Consider the following 22,298-nt stretch of genomic DNA (forward strand, 5'->3'; position numbering starts at 1 on the left):
GAGAGGATAAGAGACAGAGTAGCAAGCTCTTTCTTGTTTTGATGTGGCCTTTTGAGAAATATATCAAACGTACATGGAGAGACTAGAACATATACAACTGCCAGGCTGTTTAAAATCTAATTAAGTCCACATACTAGTCAACAGCGTTTTGTACCTGTAAATAGAGTAATCCCAGGGTTGTAAGGAGCTCTGTGTTTTCTGGAGAAAACCTGAAATACAAAACACAAAGTTATGCAGTGTCTTGGAGGTACTAATACAAGAGGATGTATGGAACCCCTCAGATCCCACTCAATGTAAGAAACATCCCTGCGACTGCTGCTAATACAACCAGCGAATAATATCACCCTGACCACCATCACAGAGTGTTAATGGAATATTATATGTGAGCATCTCAAAATGTTCTACAAAAATTTATCATTCCTCAAACCCCTCTGTGAAGTAGGTAAAATTTTATATGAGTAAACTGAAGTGTAGGAGGTTAAATAATTTGCTTAAGACATCCAAGCAAGTCAGTGTCAGAGCAGGAAGCAGATCTGCTTTAATCACAAGGTCACCGGTCACAATACCTTTGTGGTCGATGGATAACATACACCAATCTAAGCTGAGACCAAAGAAAAACTCGCCTCCAAATGGAGACTTACAATGAATGTGTTGTGTGTTTTCAATTACAGTTTGTGACTTTCAAGCCCTCATCTCTAACTATCCCCACGTACAGTTTTGTAGGCTCTTTAAAAAAGCCTCCCCATTTTCAAGGCCTTTCAAGCAAATAATAAACATGATGAATATTCAGCAGCAAAGAGAGAAAAAGCAGGTTGGGGGCACCACATACTAATGAACTATACAGCTGCTTATACAGAGTTAAGTTCCATATCCCAGTTGGGATCCCAAGAAGGTGTATGACACTAAAAGCTAGAGTCTCAACTTGGTTGAAATCCAACTGTGCAAAGATAAAGCAGGCCCTTAGATGACAAGGTCTTTTTGTTCTCCGGTTATGATAATATAAATAATAAATTACACCACCACTTATGGTGGGCTCAGGGAGAGAGACTGGGATGTACAGGGTAACAACACTAACACAACGCTTTAGCACAGACTAGCTGTGTGCATGGTTCCAATGAGCAGCAGTAATTGCCAGTTGTCTTTCCCAGACCTTTGCTCACCATGCAACTCCATGCACACAACACCCGCCTGGCTCTATCAGTCCTGCACTTTTGTGCTCAAAAATATCACCCAGTGGAGTAAACAACAATGCAGGACTTCCAAAAAGGCTGTTGATTGCTCACTGCTCTTGCCAACAGTGGAGCTGTGACAGTTGTGAGCAGTGATTGTTCACCCCTGTGCTTCAGGCTTTGGCACATGAATCACAGGACTTGAGAGGTGGATTTTGAGTGCATGTGCTCCCAGCACCTCTGTTCGTCTTCTCTTGGCAAGGGCTTCAGAGAAGTACCTCTGTTCCTGACACACTGTCAACTGGAGTAAGAGAACTGTAGCCAAGATCAGAGATGGTCACACAGTTGGGAAATTCCAAGTCTGCCCAAGAGCCCTGACATTTTAAAAACATCAGACACATTTCTGTCCTGAATGCACCAATCAAAATTCTCCCAAGAGGTGGAGGGAGGAAATTCTTACTCCACTGCTTTCTTATAGACTTCTATGGCTTTGTCCGTCTCCCCTTCCAGCAGGTGAATTTTTCCCAGCATCATGTATGTCAGATCATGTCTGTTCAGCTGCAAGGCATTGTTCAGCTGGTCCTTCGCCTACACACAAAACCACACAGAGAAGAGGGGGAATAAAATCAATATGGTTGCAGAGTTCACAGCGAAGCAATGACCCAAAAGCTGTCAGCTGCGAGCACCAACCCTCATGCTACTAGCATAGAGGGGAAGGGATCAAAGGCTCAAGCCAAGCTTGAAGAATCTGATTATAAAGGCCCCAGACCGTAAGGTAGTTGTTGAAATGAACTCTGCAATGGGAGTCATTGGATTTGAGGAGGGAAGAACACAAAGCTGAGCACTTCAAACCAAACCAAACATACTGATCTACCAAGAGAAATACAGAGGCCTGTTTGTTCTGGTACAGAATCCGAGCTCTCTTGGGAGCTGCTAAATTTGTTAGCTCTACATATGCATTTACAGTTCACTTCTCTGCAAAATGCTCATGCTAGCAATGAGCCAGGATTGCCATGTAAATGAAGAAAAATTTTGCCAGCTCCAACGAGGCACATGTAACCCCTCTACAAAGGGGAACATTTGCAAACACTTGCTTCTGTAACATCTTCCTCTTCCTCTAAGCTGAGCCAGTGGGCGGGCAATAAAAGTTTGCAGTTTTCTAGCACATAGCACACTAAAAAGAGATGCTGATAAGGTAAAAAACAGCAAAGGGTTTGTGGTGTACTGGATGTTCATTACCAGCAAATGTTAAACACCCAGCAGTCTCCATGGGTGTCGTTATATTCTGAGCCCATGAGACAGAATCAGAGAGGACTGGAAAGGATCTCGAGAGGATATGTAGTCCAGTCCCCTGCACCAATGGCAGGACTAAGTAATATTTAGACCATTTCTGACACCTCTTCATCTAACCTGCTCTTAAAAATCTCCAGTAATGGAGATTCCACAACCTCCCTAGGCAATTTATTCCAGTGCTTAACCATCCTGCCAGGTAGGAAGTTTTTCCTAATGTTCAACCTAAATCTCCCTTGCTGCAGTTTAAGCCCATTGCTCCTTGATGTTATGCAAGAAGTATGCACTCCCCAGATGTAGGCAGTAAGGCTGTCAGACTAGTAGCACACTTTATAGCCTAGTAGGACCCAAATTTAAGATACTCTTTTCTTTCAAAGGTAGTCTCATATACATAGATTTTCCTCAGAACCCAAATGAGTGATGGATCACCACCACCGATGGCAGGTTCCACATAAGGACCTGATGTCTACACATGTGGCTGTTGCTTTGCAGCCACAGGGAAAGGAGCACAAGTGGAGCCCTGCAAGCCTGTGGATATTTGGTTTATACTTGCAGATGTGGATTTCCATGCACCATGTTTACAAATTGCGTCTCACATACGATACAAATTTTGTATCTGTGCAGGGCTCTAAGTGTTGAGCTCATACAAGCACCACTTCCCCAAGCTTTAGGGAAGCTGGCTGATGAATATAAATATGTATAACTCAAAGACCCTCTATACAAAACAGACCATGAAGCAATTTTAAAAGTTAAAATCTGCTGAATTGGTATGTCCTATTTTGGTGCATGTATCATTCTTGTTAGTGAACTAAGAAGTGAATCCGTTTTTTAATTCTAGATGTGCTCATGAGGGCCATTAGTGATCCTTCAGCAACTTAACGGCTCAATGCTCAAACCAATGACCCATAAAAAGTTTTATTTTTCCTGCAAGCCCAAACCATGGTTTGTCCAAGAAAGACGTGACCACACTACTGGGCGCTGGAATCCATCTTGGATACAATACTTTCCCATGGGGATGGGGAGACTGAGGAACAGGTTCCCAACCTGGGGGAAGTCTATTTAAAGAAAGGAAAGCAACCAAGTCTGTCTTCAGCTGGACGGACTTTGAAACTGCCTCACCCGCTCATAGAGGATACACATGAAGAAACCTGAAGACAAAGAGCTCTGAAAAGCTGGAGACATAGGCCAGAGTAAAGATATAACTGTTGGGGCCATGGGCAGCAACCACTGTGCATCTCTCTCTTTCATTTTCTCTTTCATTGTCAAGCTTTCTCTGTAATAAACTTGTACACAAGGTAAGAGGTTTCTTTGGGATTTTGGTCCCTTTGGGGGGTGGTTTCCTGGGTGCTTCTGGCAGCCTTATAGCTGAGTCCTCCCACAACTGAGCTTGTTCAGTGTCTGTGTTGGTTTGCTGGGTGGCAGTAACCCCAACTCTATGCCTTGGCTTGGGGAAACCACAGCTCAGCAGGGCAGACTGGTGGGGAGGCCCAGAGGGCAGGAGGGTGGGCTCAGTGACTTGATCAGCACATCAGGAGACAACCCCAAGGGAATTTCTGTGATCCAACCCATCACAAGGATGGCAGCATGCTCAACAGAAGCAGTTTTAAGAAGGCCTCACCTAACTACAACTGACTGTGATGCTGATGGTAACAGCTACAGTGAGACCACCAACCTACTTGATGATGCACTTAGACTATATCAGTTGAAATACTGACTTTTTAAACACGAATGCTGCCCCTATCTGAGTAAGCTAGACAGTATTTTCTGTCAGGAACTGATGGGTAAGGGAACCTTTACATTTTTAGAAGCCAGGAGTGGGAAGATCAAGTTCGGAACCAATCAATCCCCAAATCTGGCTTGTGCAAAGCCCTCCATTAGTCCCTGAAAACTCCCTTCTCCCCCCACTGAGCCCAGGTGCTTGCACTGCAGGCTTGGAGCCTGCATTTGGACTTCAGACCCTTCCCAACTTCAAGAACTTACATTCAATGGGTTATAGCCAACACTGTAAGGTTAGATGTTCATCTACACCTTTTTAAAAGCTCCAACACAGGAGGAGCACCCCCTGGTGTCTGTGTGGTTTGTTATCCAACTAGACAAGAACATTGTAGGGGGTCATCTCATAACAGCTAGAAGACTTCTTTGGAAAACGCAATACTGTCTGAGAAATCCTAGTTCAGACAAAACTGGCTGGGCCCCATCTAGAGGAGATTTCTTGGTTACTGTGTAGCCCAAGTTCACAGGTTGCCAGTTTATTCAAGCTAATTCCTACAACGGACAATACAAATATAAATACCCCCTTGCTTTTAAATGGAAATTGAAGCTAGTTCTATGGCTTAGTCTAGAGTGAACCATAACATCTGGGATTTACAGTCCTGTTGGTTAACTTGAGTGAAGTGTAAATCCTATGTTAGAGTATGACCAAGAGGTCAAGTCTCGAAAGTGAGGAGGCTTCCACCACCTCCAAATCTCACATCATCCTGCAGACTGCAAAGGGGATACATCTTTTAGTTAGGGACTCACAAGAGGATGATTTGTTAACAGGTTGAGTGGTCATATTTTACTGATGTAGCTGCTCTGTTGTATTAGTGAAAATAGAACAAACAGACACAAAGATACAAATGTGTTAACATGATCCTCAGAGCACGTCTGCACTACAAATAAATGCCCTACCCACTTGCAGGGTCCCAGCGGTCAGGCTGTGGCCCAAGCCCAAATACCCACACTGCAATTTTACATCTCTGCAGCCTGAGTCCCATGAGTCTAACTAGGCTTGCATGGGCCAGCTGTCTAACTGCAGTGTGACATATTCTCATTGCGCAACATTAAACTGTATTAACAAGGCCTGGGGCTTGATATACAGACCTCAGTTTGTTAAGTGCCATGACAAACACTCCATTAAAAGCCCTTCCTAATCTTTCAGCACAGTGACCAAAGAGGACGAAAAGCACGTAAAGCCTTAGAAATTAAAAGTATGAAGTGAAGCTTTCATTTCTGTATCTCTTGATCCCTTTCTCTTTAGCTGTAGACAGTCTCGAGAAGAAAACTGTTTTGTTTGATGGTCTCTTAGATAGGATTACATAACTGTCCTATTGGGAGAAAAGACAAGTTAGTGAAGATGGGTTGGAACTGCTGTTAAAGTTTGATCCCATTTACTAGAAGGCGAAACAAGACCCAAACATGTAAAAGCGGAAAGAAAACAGCAGCAAGACAGAACTGGAGCTTCTGGCTCCAGTGCTGACTCTTACTCACCACCTCACTGCTCAGAAAACACAGGCCCAGCACACAGTTTTATCAGCCACTTGGAGAGTTAGCAAACTGTTACTACAATCAGGCTATTTGGAACTCTGCTTTTACCTGCCTCTCTGTGATTACAGAGGTACAGCAGTGTTGCAAACTATGCAGTCTTGGCTAGCCAAGCCAGACTCTCACTAGACGTAAAGCAAAATGAGAAAGACAAATACACACAAATCCATGGGTCTGGATTTCACGCACCCAAGAGTACAAAGGGAATTGGCAGATCTCATTGTTGAGCCTTTGGCCATTATCTTTGGAGACTCCTGGAGATCCAGAGAGATCCCAGATGACTGAACAAAGGTAAATATAGCACCCATCTTTGACAATGGAAAGAAGAACAATCCAGGGAACTATAGACTAGTCAGCCTTACCTCAGTCCCTAGGAAAATCATGGAGGGGATCCTCAAGGAATCCATTTTCGAACACTCAGAAGAGGGGAAAGTGATCAAAAGTACTCAGCATGGATTCACCAAGGGCAAGTCGTGCCTGACCAATCTAATTAGTTTATATGATGAAGTAACAGGCTCTGCAGACATGGGGAAGTCAGTGCATGTGATATACCTTGACTTCAGCAAAGCTTTAAGTACAGTCTCCCCCAACATTCTTGCCCGTAAGTAAAGAAGCACGTGTGGGATCCATGGACTATAAGATGGATAGAGAGCTGGCTTCATGGTCGGGCCCAATAAGTAGTGGTCAATGGCTCAATATCTGGATGGTGGTCAGTTTCAAGTGGGGTGCCACAAGGCTCAGTTCTGGGGCCGGTGTTGTTCACCATCTTTATTAATGACCTGTATGAGGGAATGGATTGCACCCTCAGCAAGTTTGCAGATTACACTAAACTAGGGGGAGAGATAGATACATTGGAGGGTAGAGTTGGGATCCACAGTGACCTAGACAAATTGGAGGATTGGGCCAAAAGAAATATGATGCAGTTCAACAAGGAGAAGTGTAGAGTTCTGTACTTGGGATGGAAGAATCCCAAGCATTGTTACAGGCTGGGGACTGGCTAAGAAGCAGTACAGTGGAAAGGGACCTAGGGATTATGGTAGATGAAAAGCTGGATATGAGTCAACAGTGTGCCCTTGCAGCCAAGAAGGTTAATAGCATATTGGGGTGCATTAGAAGGAGCATTTTGAGCAGATCTAGAAAAGTTGTTCCCCTCTATTCGGCACTGGTGAGGCCACATCTGGAGTACTACATCCAGTTTTGGGTCCCCAGGTTTGGAAAGGATGTGGATGTGCTGGAGCACGTTCAGTGGAGGGCAATGAAAATGATTAAGGGGGTGGAACACATGACCTATGAAGAGTGGCTGAGAGATTCGAGCTTACTTGGTTTACAGAAGAGAAGACTGAGGGGTGATTTAATACCAGCCTTCAACTTCCTGAAGTGGGGCTCTACAGAGGATGAAGAGAAGCTGTTCTCAGTGGTGACAGATGGCAGAACTAGGAGCAATGGTCTGAAGTTACAGAAGAAGAGGAGTAGGTTGGCTATTAGGAAAAACTATTTCACCAGGAGGGTGGTGATGCACTGGAATATGTAGCCTTGAGAGGTGGTAGAATGTCCATCCCTAGAGGTTTTTAAGTCCCGGCTTGAGAAAGTCCTGGCTGGGATGAATTAGTTGGGGTTGATCCTGCTTGAAGCAGGGGGCTGGACTCAATGACCTTTGAGGTCCATTCCAGCCCTATGATTCTATGAAGATAGGAAAGAGAAAAAATCAGATGGGGCAGGAAAAGAGCACATGAGAATGGATGTGGGGCAGATGAAGTCTCAGCTCCCAGGTAGCATATGAGATGTAGCTGGAGCTCATGGAGGTGGCAGTGTCAGCCTGGGCCCTCTTTCTAGCTCATTCTGGTCACAGTACCTTTCAGAATTACAATGAAGATATCAGGGATGGCAGCCACAATGGTGAAGCAATTTGCTCCTTTTCTGTCAGCATGGCAGTAGCTCACTTTCATCCCTCAAACTCTTTCTGAGAGCCCCAAAAGCCAAGTGATAGGCAGATTAGCCCATAATTATTTGGTCCATCAAGAGACCTCATTTCCGGCAGACCTGTTTTCATTGGCTAGTTTCCAGTCCCACACTTCTCTTGTTTAGTAAGAATGAGCTCAACAGTCCTTGAGGTCAATGCGACTCCTTTTTGCACCGTTTCCCATTAATGTTTTATAAAACTTTGACTAGCCACTTATAACTGAGCTCACAACCAGCGGAAATGTGTAGACCTGATTATCACAACAGATCAAACATTGAAACAGCTAAGAAACTAATCTGACTGTAATGTGATCCCTTTTTCAGTAACACTACACAAAAGAGAATCAGGTCCCTAAGGATGTCTGAAGGCTTGTCTATATGGTGGGGTAATGCCCAGCAGAGGCATATGAATTCTAAAGCACGTGAGTTCTGTTGCACACTATTGGGCCAGCGTAGACCCTGCTGGTGCACAATAAAACTTCCCTAATATACAAAGTTTATTGCACACCAGCAGGGTCTACACAGACTACTTACTTCACAACATGCTGGTGTGCATTGCCACACCATGCAGATAAGCTCTCACTAATGCTATTTGGATAAGACAAGCACTCAACTTACCTTGTTGAAATGCTTCAGGTACATATAGCACACGCCCAGGTTGTGGCAGATCTCCTGCACAAAGGAAAAAGCTGCATGAAGGTGAGTTTGACACTGAATAATCCAACAGAGACTAGTAACAGTTATTGGGCTGGATAGGAACCTACATGGGCTTTGTAGGTCAAAGAACTCCCCACACTTCAACCTTTCTGATAATCTATTTGGCTTGATCTTCAGCATAAAGAAGAGTACAGATGACAGCAGGAGCACAGTGAGGACAAAAGTGGGAAGGCTTGTGCAAAGGGTTCCATACTTGGCTGAGACTGCACTGGAGTCCCAGTGGAGATATATGATGCCATAATGCGTGACCCCTATTTTGACAAAAAGCCCTCTCAAAACATCCCAAGCCTGTGACAAACCCCATGGTTCAGGGGATGTGTGTGAAATTTTGGGCTAACGGGACACAAGTTTGAAAGTGTGCCCAGCTGATCGGGTCCTGTACCAGAGTGACTGGGATCCTTCCAGCATCCTATCCATGACAGTGGAAACTTTTATAACCCATCCAGTTCACGGCTCAGAGTTGTAAGCAGGCAAGTTACATGTTGTCTTTTCCTATGCCGGGGGATGGAATGAGCAATGACAAACTGCAGAGCACTCCCACAAGTCTCCCTTTTTTCTCTGCTAAATGTCTCAGACTTTACCAGCACAGAAATTCTCTCTTTTCTCTAGGCCGATCGTTAGCAGGGCAAATGCAGTCTATGAAATATTTTACCCTCCTATCATGTCAGAACGGCCCCTTCCTACATTCAACCCTGCTAGTTGTGAAGAACGGTAATGACAAAGCGCCAGTCATGGCTGGTTTGAGTTGGTAGTGTGCTTCCATACAAAGAAAATGAAGGTATCAACTCTGACTCCAGCAATGAGCCTGTTCTGGAGATACCTGCTGACAAAGTCACACCCCAAGATGTGCCACAGATAGTCTGTTTACTTAGGGTAGGTCTCTATTGCAATTAGGAGGGGTATTTGCAGCACTCGGGACACAGTCAAAGTAGCCTGTGTGGGTTAGCCTCATCTGCCTAGGACCCTGGGTGCACACTTGAGTAGCTGCTGTCCCGACTGCCATGGCATCACTGCTATTGCTAGATCAAAGAGGTGAGTCTACATATGCTGCAGGCTCACCTCCCAACTACAGTGCTGACATATCCTCAGGAAAGCACAGTGTTGAAAGGGGAGCCATTTGATGAAAGTAGAGCTGGGTGACAATTTTGGCTGAAACATTTTCCAGGTACAAATGAAGAAGAAGATCCCAAAATGATTCACAAATTACTGATGGTTTTGCCAAACTGTTTCATGGAAGAAAACTAAACAAAATTAACAAAAAATGTTTGCATTTTTTGGGGGGAAACAGCTTTCATGTAGAAATTTCCTTTGTTTCCATTTTAAAACAATTTAAAAGATTTTAAAATAGTTTAAGTCAAAATGTTTGGTTTACATTGAAACATTGTCAAAATAAAACCTCTCATTCAATCCAAAATGATTCATTTATGATTCATCGAAAGTCTTTGAAACACTTATTTTGATTTGACCTGAAACTAATTTTTAAATTTTCAGACTTGCCAGTGACTTGAACCGTCCACCATTTGCACAGTTCTGGGTAAAAGCTGTACTCCTTGTTCTGTACAGAGTGGGTGGAAGAAGAGACTGGTACCAAATACATACACATATTGGGGCTGCTTTAGAGAAGTCCTGAGCACCTAAAGGCACAGATGAAGTTAACAAGAGCAAAAGGTGCTTGAGCTTCTGGGAATCAGCCCCAATATGCTTTGTTTTTAAGCACGCAGATGATGGATGAGTTGCGGCATGAAAGCCCACATGAAGAAACACAGCACTTTCCTTGCAGGTTGTTTTCAACAAGCTCTGAACCACAACCTCTTTCTTTCCTCATCTCCTACCAGCTCACTTCAAGGTCACTCCTCTTTGCAGATCTCCTCTCTCTGCTCTTCTCCTACTTGAGAGTGCTTTACTTATTACTAGTCCTGTAAGAGTGGATCTGAATTTTGCAAAGACAGACAATACTCAGCACAGACTGTTGGTTATTTGGGAGCAGTTTTGCATTACTGTGGAGACCATTGGAATACGTTACCCAATTACCAACAGGAGACTGGAGGGTTTCTGGTATCTATACTCGAAGTAATGGGTTTCACTGGAAGGCTAATGTCCTGAAGAACTAAAACATGTTGCATAGGTCTCTGACTGTGCTCCAAGAAAGATACTAGTGAACTACGATTAGTATGACAAAAGTCCCCTTACTTACCCAGTCCTTCTGGTTGAGTTTAGCTGCTTCATTGTACACTTCAATAGCTGCTTTGTGCTTCCCCAGCAGAAACCTGTGAAAGAGTTTCCATTTTTACTTTTCTCTGCCCTTTCAGCATGAGGTCACACTGTGTAGCCACCACCTGTCTGCCAAGAACAACATTATTTACATACTCCACAGGTCTGCATCCCTGACCAAAGAAGTCTGAAATCTAAGTAGTAGGAAAATCTCTTTGCAGTGAGTCAATGCTGATCTCTAGCAAGCACACGTGAGATAAGTGAGTGCTGTATTCATGCCTTCTGCAGTGTTCCCTTTAGGTCGGAGCGAAAGGCTCCCAATGTGCTATGCAGATCTCAGTCTTCCTCCCAAATAGACGAGCACCCAACACACAATCGCATGCACACAGGCAGGGCTCTGTGGCACAAACCTGCACCCCACATGCTTGCACTAACAGTTCTTGATTTACCCATCGGCATTACTGGTTCCCAAGCAGTGAAAATACAACAAAGAAAAAAAATCATGAAAGAACACGATTGAGCACAACTGGACAGAAGCACAGATTTTATATTTAACAGGGAGTTCTCATCTATGGAAACCAATCCAAGTGCCAATGGCAAGGAAACATACTTGGGATCTAACGGGTATTAACTTTGCATCCGGAACAAAAACAAAGCTTGCCATGTCCTGCATGACACTTGAGTGTAGGAATAAACCGATACTCACAATGACCGTGCAACCTGTTTGAGGTTGTCAGCACTCTGAGGATTTAGAATGGAACATGTCTGAAAAAGTTCTAGAGATTCTTGAATCTTTCCTTCCAAGCGAAATATCAAAGCTGCAAGGAAAAACACACAAGGCAAAATTAGTTTACTATCCTATAGGCAAGATAAGCTGCATTACTGGCAGGCCGGGACTGTACAGGGAGGACAGATGGCCTGTAAGAGTTGCCATTCAGTTGTTCCTTATTAAACCATCAACGTAAGCAGAAACTCATACTTAAGTGGGTTCAGATGTCAGCACTGACTGAACAATGGTGCACACAAAACTGTTTGCTTGGAGGCTTACAGCCACTTCAGGGGGAAGGGAGCTCTAAGGCTAGGTCTACACTAGCCATGGAAGATCAAACTCTTAGGTTCAATCTTCCAGGGCGCTGTTTCATGCACGCACAAAACAGTGTGTTCTGGGATCAACACAGAACCCGAAACTCCTTGAGAGTGGCAAGGATTAAGTACTGTCAGCAGGATGAGTGCTCCCGTCAACATTCTGAAGTGAAGACAGGGACCAACGTTGACGGCTGCAAATCGATTTTAGGTACGCAATTGGCAGACCTAAAATTGTGTAGCAGCCATCGACGTTCCTAGTCAAGTGTAGACGTAGCCAAAGTCTTTATTAACAGAAAGGCTGAAATTCCCTTAGTCCATAAAATGCTTCTATGAACTGCAACCTGAATTGTAGTACTGATCATCTGTAGCTCTTTCCACTGCTTGCATTCTGCCAACATGACACAGGGAACTTCCGCCTTCAGGGCTATGTTCCTTCACAAAACAAAGCTCTTTCTTTTAATCTCTTCTAGAATGCAGACTGAGGGACTCTAAAGAATCGAGGAGTTGAGACAGTGCTTTTCATTTTCATAATACTGCAAGGCAATGACTTGGCATGGGTTATGTTCTGAGTCTCACTGTGTAAGCAAACGCGGCAGCTACTGCATACTGATAGATGCCATACTACGGAACATTTGTGCATCCTTAAAGGAAACCATAATCAATTATTTTAAAGAACATGGCTCTAACAAAAAACACATTTTTCATGACAGTGAAATGCATAGGGCCAATTTCAATCCGAGCTGCACCAGCAGTTCCAGGAACTGCTGAAGATATCAGGTTATCATGAAAAACCCATGTGCTCACAAGTAACACCAATCCTCATCTGTTCGTTATTAAAGAGATAACCCTGTGCTCAAAACTAAACCAGGCAAGTAGAAGTGTTTCAGAAGTGCCTGCCTGTCTATGCACTCAAATATAGTTTCATAAATCCTGCTAGAGTTTACTTGAAATTACATTTCAACCCCGAAGTAACTCAGGATGACATTATTTTCACAGTCTTCATTTTGCATACCTTGAACATAGACTGCATATTCACACATTCCCTGAGTCTCGTGAAGTTGCTCTTTGATAGCAATCTGAAAAAATTAAGTGAAAATAATATCAAACAGAATTCCTATGACCACAGCTCCTTTTGGACAGTTGAACATTATTCCCTTATATTAAACAAATAAGCAATTCAAGAATACAATAATTTACAAAAAAATCTATAAAATCCTTCAGATATTAGTATTTCAGTAACAAGAAACTGTACACTAAAGTTAATGCTTAGTTCAGCTGGCTAAATATTCACTCCTAATCTAGTTGGAAAGCATGTTTTCTGTGTACAGCAATTAACTGCACTACACCATTTTTCATTAATACAAAGGCACAAGAGCGTCAACCGTTAAATTTATCTTTAATTTAGCAAACCAAATTTGAAAACAAATGCAATTCAGTGTCTCACTAGACTGACTGTGCAGATTTCCTTTCACGTATTAATGCTGCAAAGGTGACACTAGACAACTTCTGCATGTAGTGTAACAACAACGTTCATGCAATCAGAATGTGTGCTCTGAGCTGCCCTGTAAAATAACTCTAAAATAAGTTTCCACTTCACCTGTCCTAAATTCCTGTGGATAAACTCCAGTTCCATTAATGTAAGCCCCATTGTTAAAATTCTGGAAGCTATCAACCACAAGTGAAGTTCTCCATACAAGATGAACCTCTCTAATCAGGAACTCTCTAATCCAGAATGATTTCAGTTAGCTGGATGACAACTTATCATGGATGTGGGCAAGTTTCCCATGGTCTCATAAAGTTAGTTTACAGAAACCAGTCCCAGATCTCAGTATTCTTTGCTGTTATTTAGCTGTAATTTACCCCCTAAATATCTACTAAGAACTCAGTAAGCAGTGGAAGTGTTGGAAACATGTTAGAAAATATTGACCTGTTGTGGTTTGGCAAATTCTCTTGTCCGGCGCTGGTCAGGTCCCAAGGGTGCTGGAGGAGAGGGGCTTACCCTGTACTCATAATTTGCAGAACTCTGCTTTCAAAGAACGTTTATTTCTACTATACAGCCCTTTTGCAGGAACAAGACTGGACCTAAGAAACTATACTCAACATGTGGATGGGTGATTTTTGTTAAAGGAATAATTCTGATCACCCTTCTGCATGGGAGGGGGTGTTCACAATAAAGATGGTAACCATACAGCAGAAATCTGGGGTTGGGGAAAAGAAATCCAAGATGGACGTTCTCTGTCAAGGGAAGTTACAGTAGAAGCCCATCCTAGTCTATATGGGAGAAATTCATCTTAAAAGCTCAGAAACCCAAAAACAAATGTGGAGGGAGGGAAAGTACAGAAGTTAACTCTTCTGTTTTGGAAAAGGGTGGGTGGTGGAAGAAGTCATTCTGCACTGATGCTTTGCATTACTGGTAAGTACTGGGGTTTTAGAAACTCTTAATAGACAGTAACTTCTTTGGGAAAAAGTCAGGTAGAATTCGTGTCTAAGATATGAAAATCAAGAACTAATGCAAAGGAGGGTGCCTCCTCCTGAAAGAAGGTTACAGGAATGACTGTTGCCACTGCAGTGGACTCTGCTATTACAGATCAGAGTCACTCCTTAGCTAAGTTTTGGCAGGGCAATTGTTCTTTCAATAAACATCTGAGCAATAAAGGATTTTAAGAAATAATAGAAACTATATTTAAACACCATGTTCTGCAGTGGACTAACTCACCAGAGACCAGTGACAATGGGAAGAGGGATCCACTCATTCCCTCATTCTTTAAGAGATGATAGACCTTCACATACTGCTTTCTGGAGTCTGCTTTGCATGTGTGTACCCACAAGTGCGTGCACATGAGCCCATGTGTGAAAAAAAGAAAAAGTGAAATCCTTTTGTAGGTTACGGTGCTGAGCAACTCTTTGGACTTTGTTTTCATTGTTCCATTTCACAAGCCACCAAGAAGGATGTTACAGATTTTAGTGGCTCCACAGATCAGTATGAGAGTGAATGTTTCATAGCTGATCTACACAGGAAAAGAAAATCAGTTTTGTTCCTCTTTATCATGAATAATAAAAGTTTGAAAGGTGTTGAAATAATATTTTCTGTGGTTTTTTACATCTGAATTCATCTCTTTTCAACTCTAAGATTCTATGGCTGACTAAAGAGGTAGTTCTAAAAACACGAGAAAGACCAACAAAGGACAACCAGAATAATAGAGAGGGGAAGTGATTTTTATTCTGACTGTCAGCACTGAATTTGGTTACACCTGTTTAATTTCAAGATCTGAGAGAAAAACATTGTGTTAAGCATTCAAAATGCTAGTTTCTTCAGCTAATAGCTGAGGGAGCTCCCAGTCATTCAAGAAATTCTCCAAGATAAGGGAAGCCAAGACCTAGCGCAAAAAAAAAAAAATCCAAATGCCAGTTCCCTTCTCCTGCTGCTTTGCAGTTCCTCTTTAATGAACTGTGTTAATTTAGTCTAGAGAACACACTATTTAAATGACTTACTATACTCCGCTTTCATTACAGTTCTGCACCTCTGAACAGTTCCGCACCTCTGAACAGTTCCAACCTATTCACCAAACTGCAGAGATATCAAAAGGTGCAACATGTCGTGAAAAGTGAACAACCTTCATTCAAGCAAAGCTAAAACCTTTCCTTTCACTCTCTTATGTGACGTGTTTGCCAAATGCAATGTCTTTCCGCTGCCTCTGCAATACCTTTGAGAGACTCTGCACTACCCAATAGGGTTATAATCATCTGGGAAAACTTATTTGTCACTACTTATTTGTCACTAGAAAAAACAGGAAGCCTGTATTCATTCTGATATTTGAGTTTTAAAAAGCAGTAAGGTGAACCAACTGGGAAAACACACATTTAAGAATCAATTGTGCTTTAAGATGTGTTCCATATGTCTGTCACACTACAGGTATGCTTGGGCACTGATGCCTGAGTGTTTTCTTTCGTGGGATATGCCTCGGTGGCTCTGCTCACTGTCTAGCTCCTGGTGCTATGAGCAAGGGTATCAAGGGTGGAGTTGCTCCACCTTCAGTTTCTTCTTGAAGCTGTTCACCATTCATAGGCAGGGTCACAGAAAGATGCAGAAAGTCAATAAGTTCATATGTATTTCTCCACAGGCTGCAAAAGGGCTGCCATTCTCCTGAGTAACTCCTCATACGTTTAAATGTCATCTGGCACTGGGGATGATGGCTCCCGGACCATGAGTTCATCAGATGATGAAAAAAAGACGAGGCGTTTGTCCCCAAAGCAACTATTAAGACCACCAGTGGCTGGTACAATTCTAAGCCCTAAGCTTGTCTAGTCCAGACATCTCAATTCTTGGGCAATCTCTTCTCAAAGCCATGATAATGATAGTCATGGTGAGAGTAAGCTTTACATTCTGGGTACCAGGATATCCGAGAGTTGACTTCAGAGTTGATTGATGAGAAGTTGGAGAATCACAGCGGCGGTGTGCCTGGAGGGGTCTCTGGCAATCTTAAATCAGGACCTATGTCAGGAACTTGGCATCTGTGGCAGCATGGATGGCTTCCTGGCTGCTGCTAATATAAGGCATAAGGAATCTAGAGGTGGTTCTAACTAGTAGGCAGCATTGAGTCCCAGGCAGACAGTGCCATGGATGAATGACATAGTGCTAATGATCTTGCAAAGCAGGCTGCCTTGGTATCACACTAGGTCTTTGCTCTGAAGTGAAGGTAGTGGCAGCACTGACTGGCATAGTCCCCAACCATAATGTTAGACTCCACCATAATTGGTACCCAATGTCAGCTGCAGCCCTGTAGTGATTAGGGGACACTGTTCTGTCACCAAAGTAACCTGTCTTGCTGATCCTTGAGAGGGCAGCTGGGCCGACAACCTAGGTTTCTGACCGACCCAGTATTGGGGAGCAGTAAGCACCTACCTGACTTACCATCTGTGGAACAGTCTTCCATGCAACATGTCAAGATGATAGATGCTGATTTCTGTTTGTACTTGAGGCTAGGACTCTGATTCTCTAGGCCTCTGTGATGGAGTGGGGGATACCTGTGTGTGTGTGAGTGGCTCACAGAGGGTGTGGGGCCCCTGCTGAGGGTAACCCTGACGACCAGGTAACACCTTTGTACTGCAGACAAAGGAGGAGGTGGAGCCTGAGGGGTTTGAATTGGAACTGGGAGTTGGAAGCAGTTAGTCTGGGCTGAGGAAGAGAGAGACAAAGGAGGGGGCAAGGCCCCGGCTCTGGGGGCCCCTCAGGGCCTCCTCTCCCCAACATGGATGGGACTGGCTGTCTCTGCCTGCTGCACTGACTCCTCTGTACGATGCTGAGTCCTGTCGGCTAATAAACCCGCTGTTCTCCTGCTAAGTGAGAGACTCTCCTTCCTGCGGACAGGGTGCAGAGCGTGGGGGACCCTAGAACCCCATCACACTGGTGTCAGAAGTGGGATGTTCTGCACCCCGAGGATGGAGCATCCAGCAGTAAGTGACCGGGGCCCTGGAAGAAGGGGGGCCTGCGAGACCCAGGTGTGCTGAAGGGCAGTGAGGTGCAGCTCCCCAAGGCGGAGGGGCCTGCGGCCGAACCCAAGCAACTGCGGTCGTGGTCCTCGAGAGGGGGTGTCACACCCGAGGAGGGGTTACTCCTGGGAGTCTGTTGGAGTCGGTCCCAGAAGGTGGAGGGGCCGAGAGCCCAACCCCCAGGAACAAGTGACCCCTGAGGAGGCTGACGCTGAATGAGTTCTTCCCAAGACAGGGTGCTCATGGTCCCTGACAGCGGGTGTCACACTGAAGAAGGGGTTCCGCTGGGAGTCTGTTGGAGTCGGTCCCAGAGGGCGGAGGGGCCTACGGCCTAACCCCGGGCAGCTTGTGACCCGCAAGGAGCCTGGCACACTGAAGGGATTCTTCCAGGAATCGTGGGGTGCAGAGGGCATCAGCCTGAGAGCCTGCAACCACGCTGAGCAACTCCGCTGTGAAGTGGCAGCACCTGGAAACCGATTCGAGATTAAAGAAGCTGGACAAGGCAGCGTGGATGTGCAGTGGCAGAGCTGAGGGTTAAGGAAAATCCTGCAGAGGTGAGCCCGGATCGGGGCAGGGAACCCTGGACTGCCTGGAGCTCTGAACTGAGTGGCCTGCCGCAGCTCAAGGAGGGAAGGAGCGATTCCAACCCATCATCTACTAGTGGCCAAGACAGACCTGCGAAGAGTTTTCCAGGCCTGGGCCGAGGAAGGTGCCTGTGTGTCTGTGCAGGAAAGCAGCTGATCCACTGGGAATGGCAAGTTGTCTGTGAGAGAAGCTGCTCCACCTTCTGTGTGTGTGTGGAGACCAGCCGGGGGGCTGGGACAAAGGAGAGAGTGTCTCCCATTGTCTGTCTGTGTTGAACAGCAGCAGCAGCCTTGGGAGAGAGCAGAGCCTGTGTTTGGAAAAGGTGCCAATGAGGAAACTAGCCCATTGTCTGAGGAAGACTTCCCCAGCCTGGGGTGGCTGGAGAAGGAACCATCAGGAAAGAGCATTCCAGGTGTGCCTAAACCCAGCCATGGGGGCTGGAGCAGAGGGAATGGCTCTGGGATGGGCAGTGGTATCCCTGCTAAGGACACTGGTCCTTGGTGCAAGAAAAGTGCTTCTGCTTCTGGGGAAGTGAATCCTTTGCCTGAGCCTGTGGGGGCTCGAGATGGAGCCAAGATCCCAGAGCTGGATCTGAGGGCAGCTGAAGCCCAGATGGGAAGTGGGCCTACCTCTGTGTCTCTCAGGGGGGATGATGCTTTAACTTGGTCTAATCCAGTTAGTATCATCAGGGAATCCCAGAGACCAGATGATTCTGGTACTTGTTCTGTGCCTGATGCTGAGGTGTTACTGGGAGGGGTGAGAGGACTCTGTCCTACCAGAGTCATCCTCTCGCCAGGACACAAGAACAGACGGGCAATGGAGTTATGCTGAGTGATGAAGATAAAGGAGCTGGTAGCAGAAGGGAGGAAAGGGACCCTAACCTTCTGTCCGGTGGTACTGGCTGTCTGCCTGGAGGGGGATTACGTGGGAATCTGCCTAATGGGCCAGAAGTGATCCTGGGTGTAGGTGAAACCCAGGAGCTGGTTGTGGCTCAAGGGAGCAGTGCCCCTATGGAGCCAGACAGGGGTAAGTTGTTGTTTGGGGGAGCTCTTGAGGAAGAGAATTTCCCTGAAACTTTTCCTGACCCGTCTGTGGGGACTGCAGAAAATGGGAGTGAGGTGAAGGAGAATGAACAGGAAAGGTGCATGTCTGTAAGAGCCAGAGCAGCCCTTTGCCTGGGGAGAAGTTTGTTTCAGCTCCTGATGGCCAGGACCTGCCTGAGTGTGAAACCACTGGCTGTGCTCTGGAAGGGTCCAAAGCAGGCAGGGTAAAAGTTTCTCAGGAATTGGAAGCTGGTGCAAGTAAAGTGAAAACTATCAGGTAGTGTGAGCAGCCCTGTGAGAACCAAGTAAAACAGCTGCACAGTCAGTCTCTGTAGGATGCAGGAGAGGTTCAGCAATTCCCCATCTCCAGATGCTAGAAACACTTATATTCTCACACTGGACTCCAATTCTGATTCCACTGGGAGGCAGAAGTTGGAGGTAAAAGGACAAAGGAGCTGTGGGCCTGGTGGGCCAGTAAGGGATAAACAGGGATTCCTCCATGTGGATTCTGCGTCTGGGACTCACAAAACAACTCTCAGAAAGCAGTTTGGTTTGCAAATTTCCAGGCTGGCTGGGAGGGGGCGTCTCCCTGAGATCATCAATGGCCCAGCTCTTGTTAGAAGGGAGGGCACAGCCAGAGAGATCAAATTTCCACCCCAGGGGGCAAGGGAGAAGATTAGAACTTGATGGTGCTAAGAAAGGCCTCAGCCATTTATCCCCAAAATACCAGATTTTCAAGGATGTTGCACAAAGGTTGTGGTCTACCAAAGAGCAACGTAAATGTGCAGTTGCAATGGGGTTGTTCTGTTACTCACGCTGACTGCTGTAACCAAGGGGTGCTGCTACCAAAAGCTGTAGAATTGTACCATGTACTAAATGTTTGGAAAGAGCCATTTGACATGATGACATTGATGTAGAAGCATGAATTGTATGTTGAAGGAGTCTGTAACTCTGAAATGTCACCATTGTTCCCTGTAACTAGTCTTGCAACCTCTCACATGAGGAGGAACATTCCAAACCTATTGTGTGGCATGGAAGGGGAAACTGAGGCACACAACCATTTTGGTGGTCTGGCTAAATGCCAAGGGTGGAAGCATTTGTACCTTCCTTTACTGGACTGTAACTGAATTCCAAACATTGGCTGAAGCAGCTGTATGGACTGGTGGTCAGACAGGGCAGGGCCCAGACCAGAAAAGAACTATTTGATCTGTTGGTGCTGCAGCATCTGTATGGGCTCTGCCTGCCTGACTTGAGAACGTGGCTGATGGACAAGAGACAGAAGCAGGGAGACCAACCAACCTGAGGGAACTAAAGGGACTTGCCTGGCTGCATCACATGAAAAGGGCCAATACCAACCTCCTGAGTTGGAGCCTCTCCCAGCAGGATTATGACATGGAGGTGGTGCACATCAAGGGGAGCACTGAGGGTGCAGCCGATGCCCAATCACGAGGGGAGGGCCCCAAACTTCCCCAGGTCACTGGCTGAGTGACCCCGCTCAGTTCGGTCTGGAAGGGGGGAGAGATGTGATGGAGTGGGGGATACCTGTGTGTGTGTGAGTGGCTCACAGAGGGTGTGGGGCCCCTGCTGAGGGTAACCCTGACGACCAGGTAACACCTTTGTACTGCAGACAAAGGAGGAGGTGGAGCCTGAGGGGTTTGAATTGGAACTGGGAGTTGGAAGCAGTTAGTCTGGGCTGAGGAAGAGAGAGACAAAGGAGGGGGCAAGGCCCCGGCTCTGGGGGCCCCTCAGGGCCTCCTCTCCCCAACATGGATGGGACTGGCTGTCTCTGCCTGCTGCACTGACTCCTCTGTACGATGCTGAGTCCTGTCGGCTAATAAACCCGCTGTTCTCCTGCTAAGTGAGAGACTCTCCTTCCTGCGGACAGGGTGCAGAGCGTGGGGGACCCTAGAACCCCATCACACGCCTCAAAAAGGATGGACCCAGAGATAGGGATCTTTTGGGACCTCTTTCAGCTGGTATGACCAGGAAAGCACTTCAGGAAGGAATCTTTGACGAGCTTTCTTTAGATGATCAAGGTGGCTCTGTCTAAGGACAGCCTCCATAAGAATATATCAAAGTCACATCCCTTTAGTGTCTTTGTTCTAGCCTCAAAACCATTAAAAATAAAGCACTCATTTGTGATGTGGCCCTCACCCAAATACTTGAAGCGTTAGGAATGAGATTCATTAACAGGCTTTAACTTCTGAATTCAAGGCAAGGTTTGAGTCCCAGGGACCTACCAGCTGGAAAATCTCAAAAGTTAGGATTAAAAAAAATGGTATAAAGGAATAAAATTAAAGAAAAAAGTCAAAGACTTTTGATTAATACTCCTTTGATTGAGCAGTAGTTCACAGAGAGTACCAGCGAGTTGACCACGAACAATATGAAGGAGTTACTGTTAGGGAAAACTCTCTGGCACTGATACACCCGGTGTGCCCATACCCATGCTGAATGTACATACACAATTACTTGAAGGAGAATTTAAAACTGTAGAGATTTGTAAGCAAGGCCTAGACAAATTGAAGGATTGGGCCAAAAGAAATCTGATGAGGTAAAACAAGCACAAGTGCAGAGCCCTGCACTTAGGATGAAAGAATCCCATGCATTGCAACAGGCTGAGGACTGACTGGCTAAATCGAAGTTTTGCAGAATAAAGGACTTGAGGATTAGAGTAGATGAGAAGCTGGATATTATGCAACATGTTGACAAAAAGGCTAATGGCATCTTGGGGCTCCATTAGTATGAGCACTGCCAGCAGATCAAGGAAAGCAATTATTTCCCTCTATTCGGCACTGGTGAAGCCACATCAGGAGCACAGGCTGAACCTCCCTAATCCAGAACACACTCATCTGGCAACATCCATAATCTGGCATGATTTTAGTTAGCCAGATATCCACTTATTATGGATGTGACTAAGTTTCCCGTGGTCCCATAAAGTTTGTTTACAGAAACCAGTCCTGGCTCCCAGTGTTTGGTGCTGTTTTTTAGCTGTAATTTACCCCTAAATGTCTTTTAAGAGCCCAGTAAACAGTGGAAGTGTTGGAAATGTGCTAGAAAATATTGACCTCACATCATCCGGCAAATTTTCTCACCTGGCCCTGGTCAGATCCTGAGGGTGCCGGATGAGACAGGTTCAACCCGTACTGTGACCAGTTTTGGGCCCCCCATTACAGAAAGAATGTGCACATGTTGGAGAGAGATTCCAGTGGACAGCAACAAACATGATTAGAGGACTGAGAAACATGACTTATGAGAAGTGGCTGAAGAAACTGAGGAGGAACAAAAGAAGATGAAGGAGGATTTGATAGCACCCTTTAAACTTACCTGGGGCAGGGGCGGGTTCCCGCAGAGGATGGAGATAACCTGTTCTCAGTGGTGGCCAATTAGAGTACAGAAAGCAATGGCATCAAGTTGCAGTGGGGGATGTCTAGGGTGGAGATTTGGA

At 45.3% G+C, this 22,298-nt stretch overlaps 1 protein-coding gene across 3 annotated transcripts in view; it reads right to left on the reverse strand.

Annotated features, from left to right (window-relative positions):
* BBS4 (Bardet-Biedl syndrome 4) overlaps positions 1-22,298 on the reverse strand; it is an 87,410-nt gene that overhangs the window by 23,258 nt on the left and 41,854 nt on the right. For 2 of the 3 annotated variants that reach the window (XM_075007192.1, XM_075007190.1), the window contains exons 4-9: positions 12,748-12,811; positions 11,356-11,467; positions 10,633-10,705; positions 8,340-8,393; positions 1,630-1,757; positions 155-209 (exon numbers count right to left, since the gene is read on the reverse strand). In XM_075007192.1, coding sequence (XP_074863293.1) covers positions 155-209; positions 1,630-1,757; positions 8,340-8,393; positions 10,633-10,705; positions 11,356-11,467; positions 12,748-12,811 — 486 coding nt within the window. Of the gene's footprint in view, positions 1-154; positions 210-1,629; positions 1,758-8,339; positions 8,394-10,632; positions 10,706-11,355; positions 11,468-12,747; positions 12,812-22,177; positions 22,283-22,298 lie in introns of those variants that run through there. The other variant, XM_075007191.1, reaches the window with a different exon arrangement.

The sequence above is a fragment of the Carettochelys insculpta genome, chromosome 12, assembly GCF_033958435.1.
Source record: "Carettochelys insculpta isolate YL-2023 chromosome 12, ASM3395843v1, whole genome shotgun sequence".
NCBI classification, from domain to species: Eukaryota; Metazoa; Chordata; order Testudines; family Carettochelyidae; genus Carettochelys; species Carettochelys insculpta.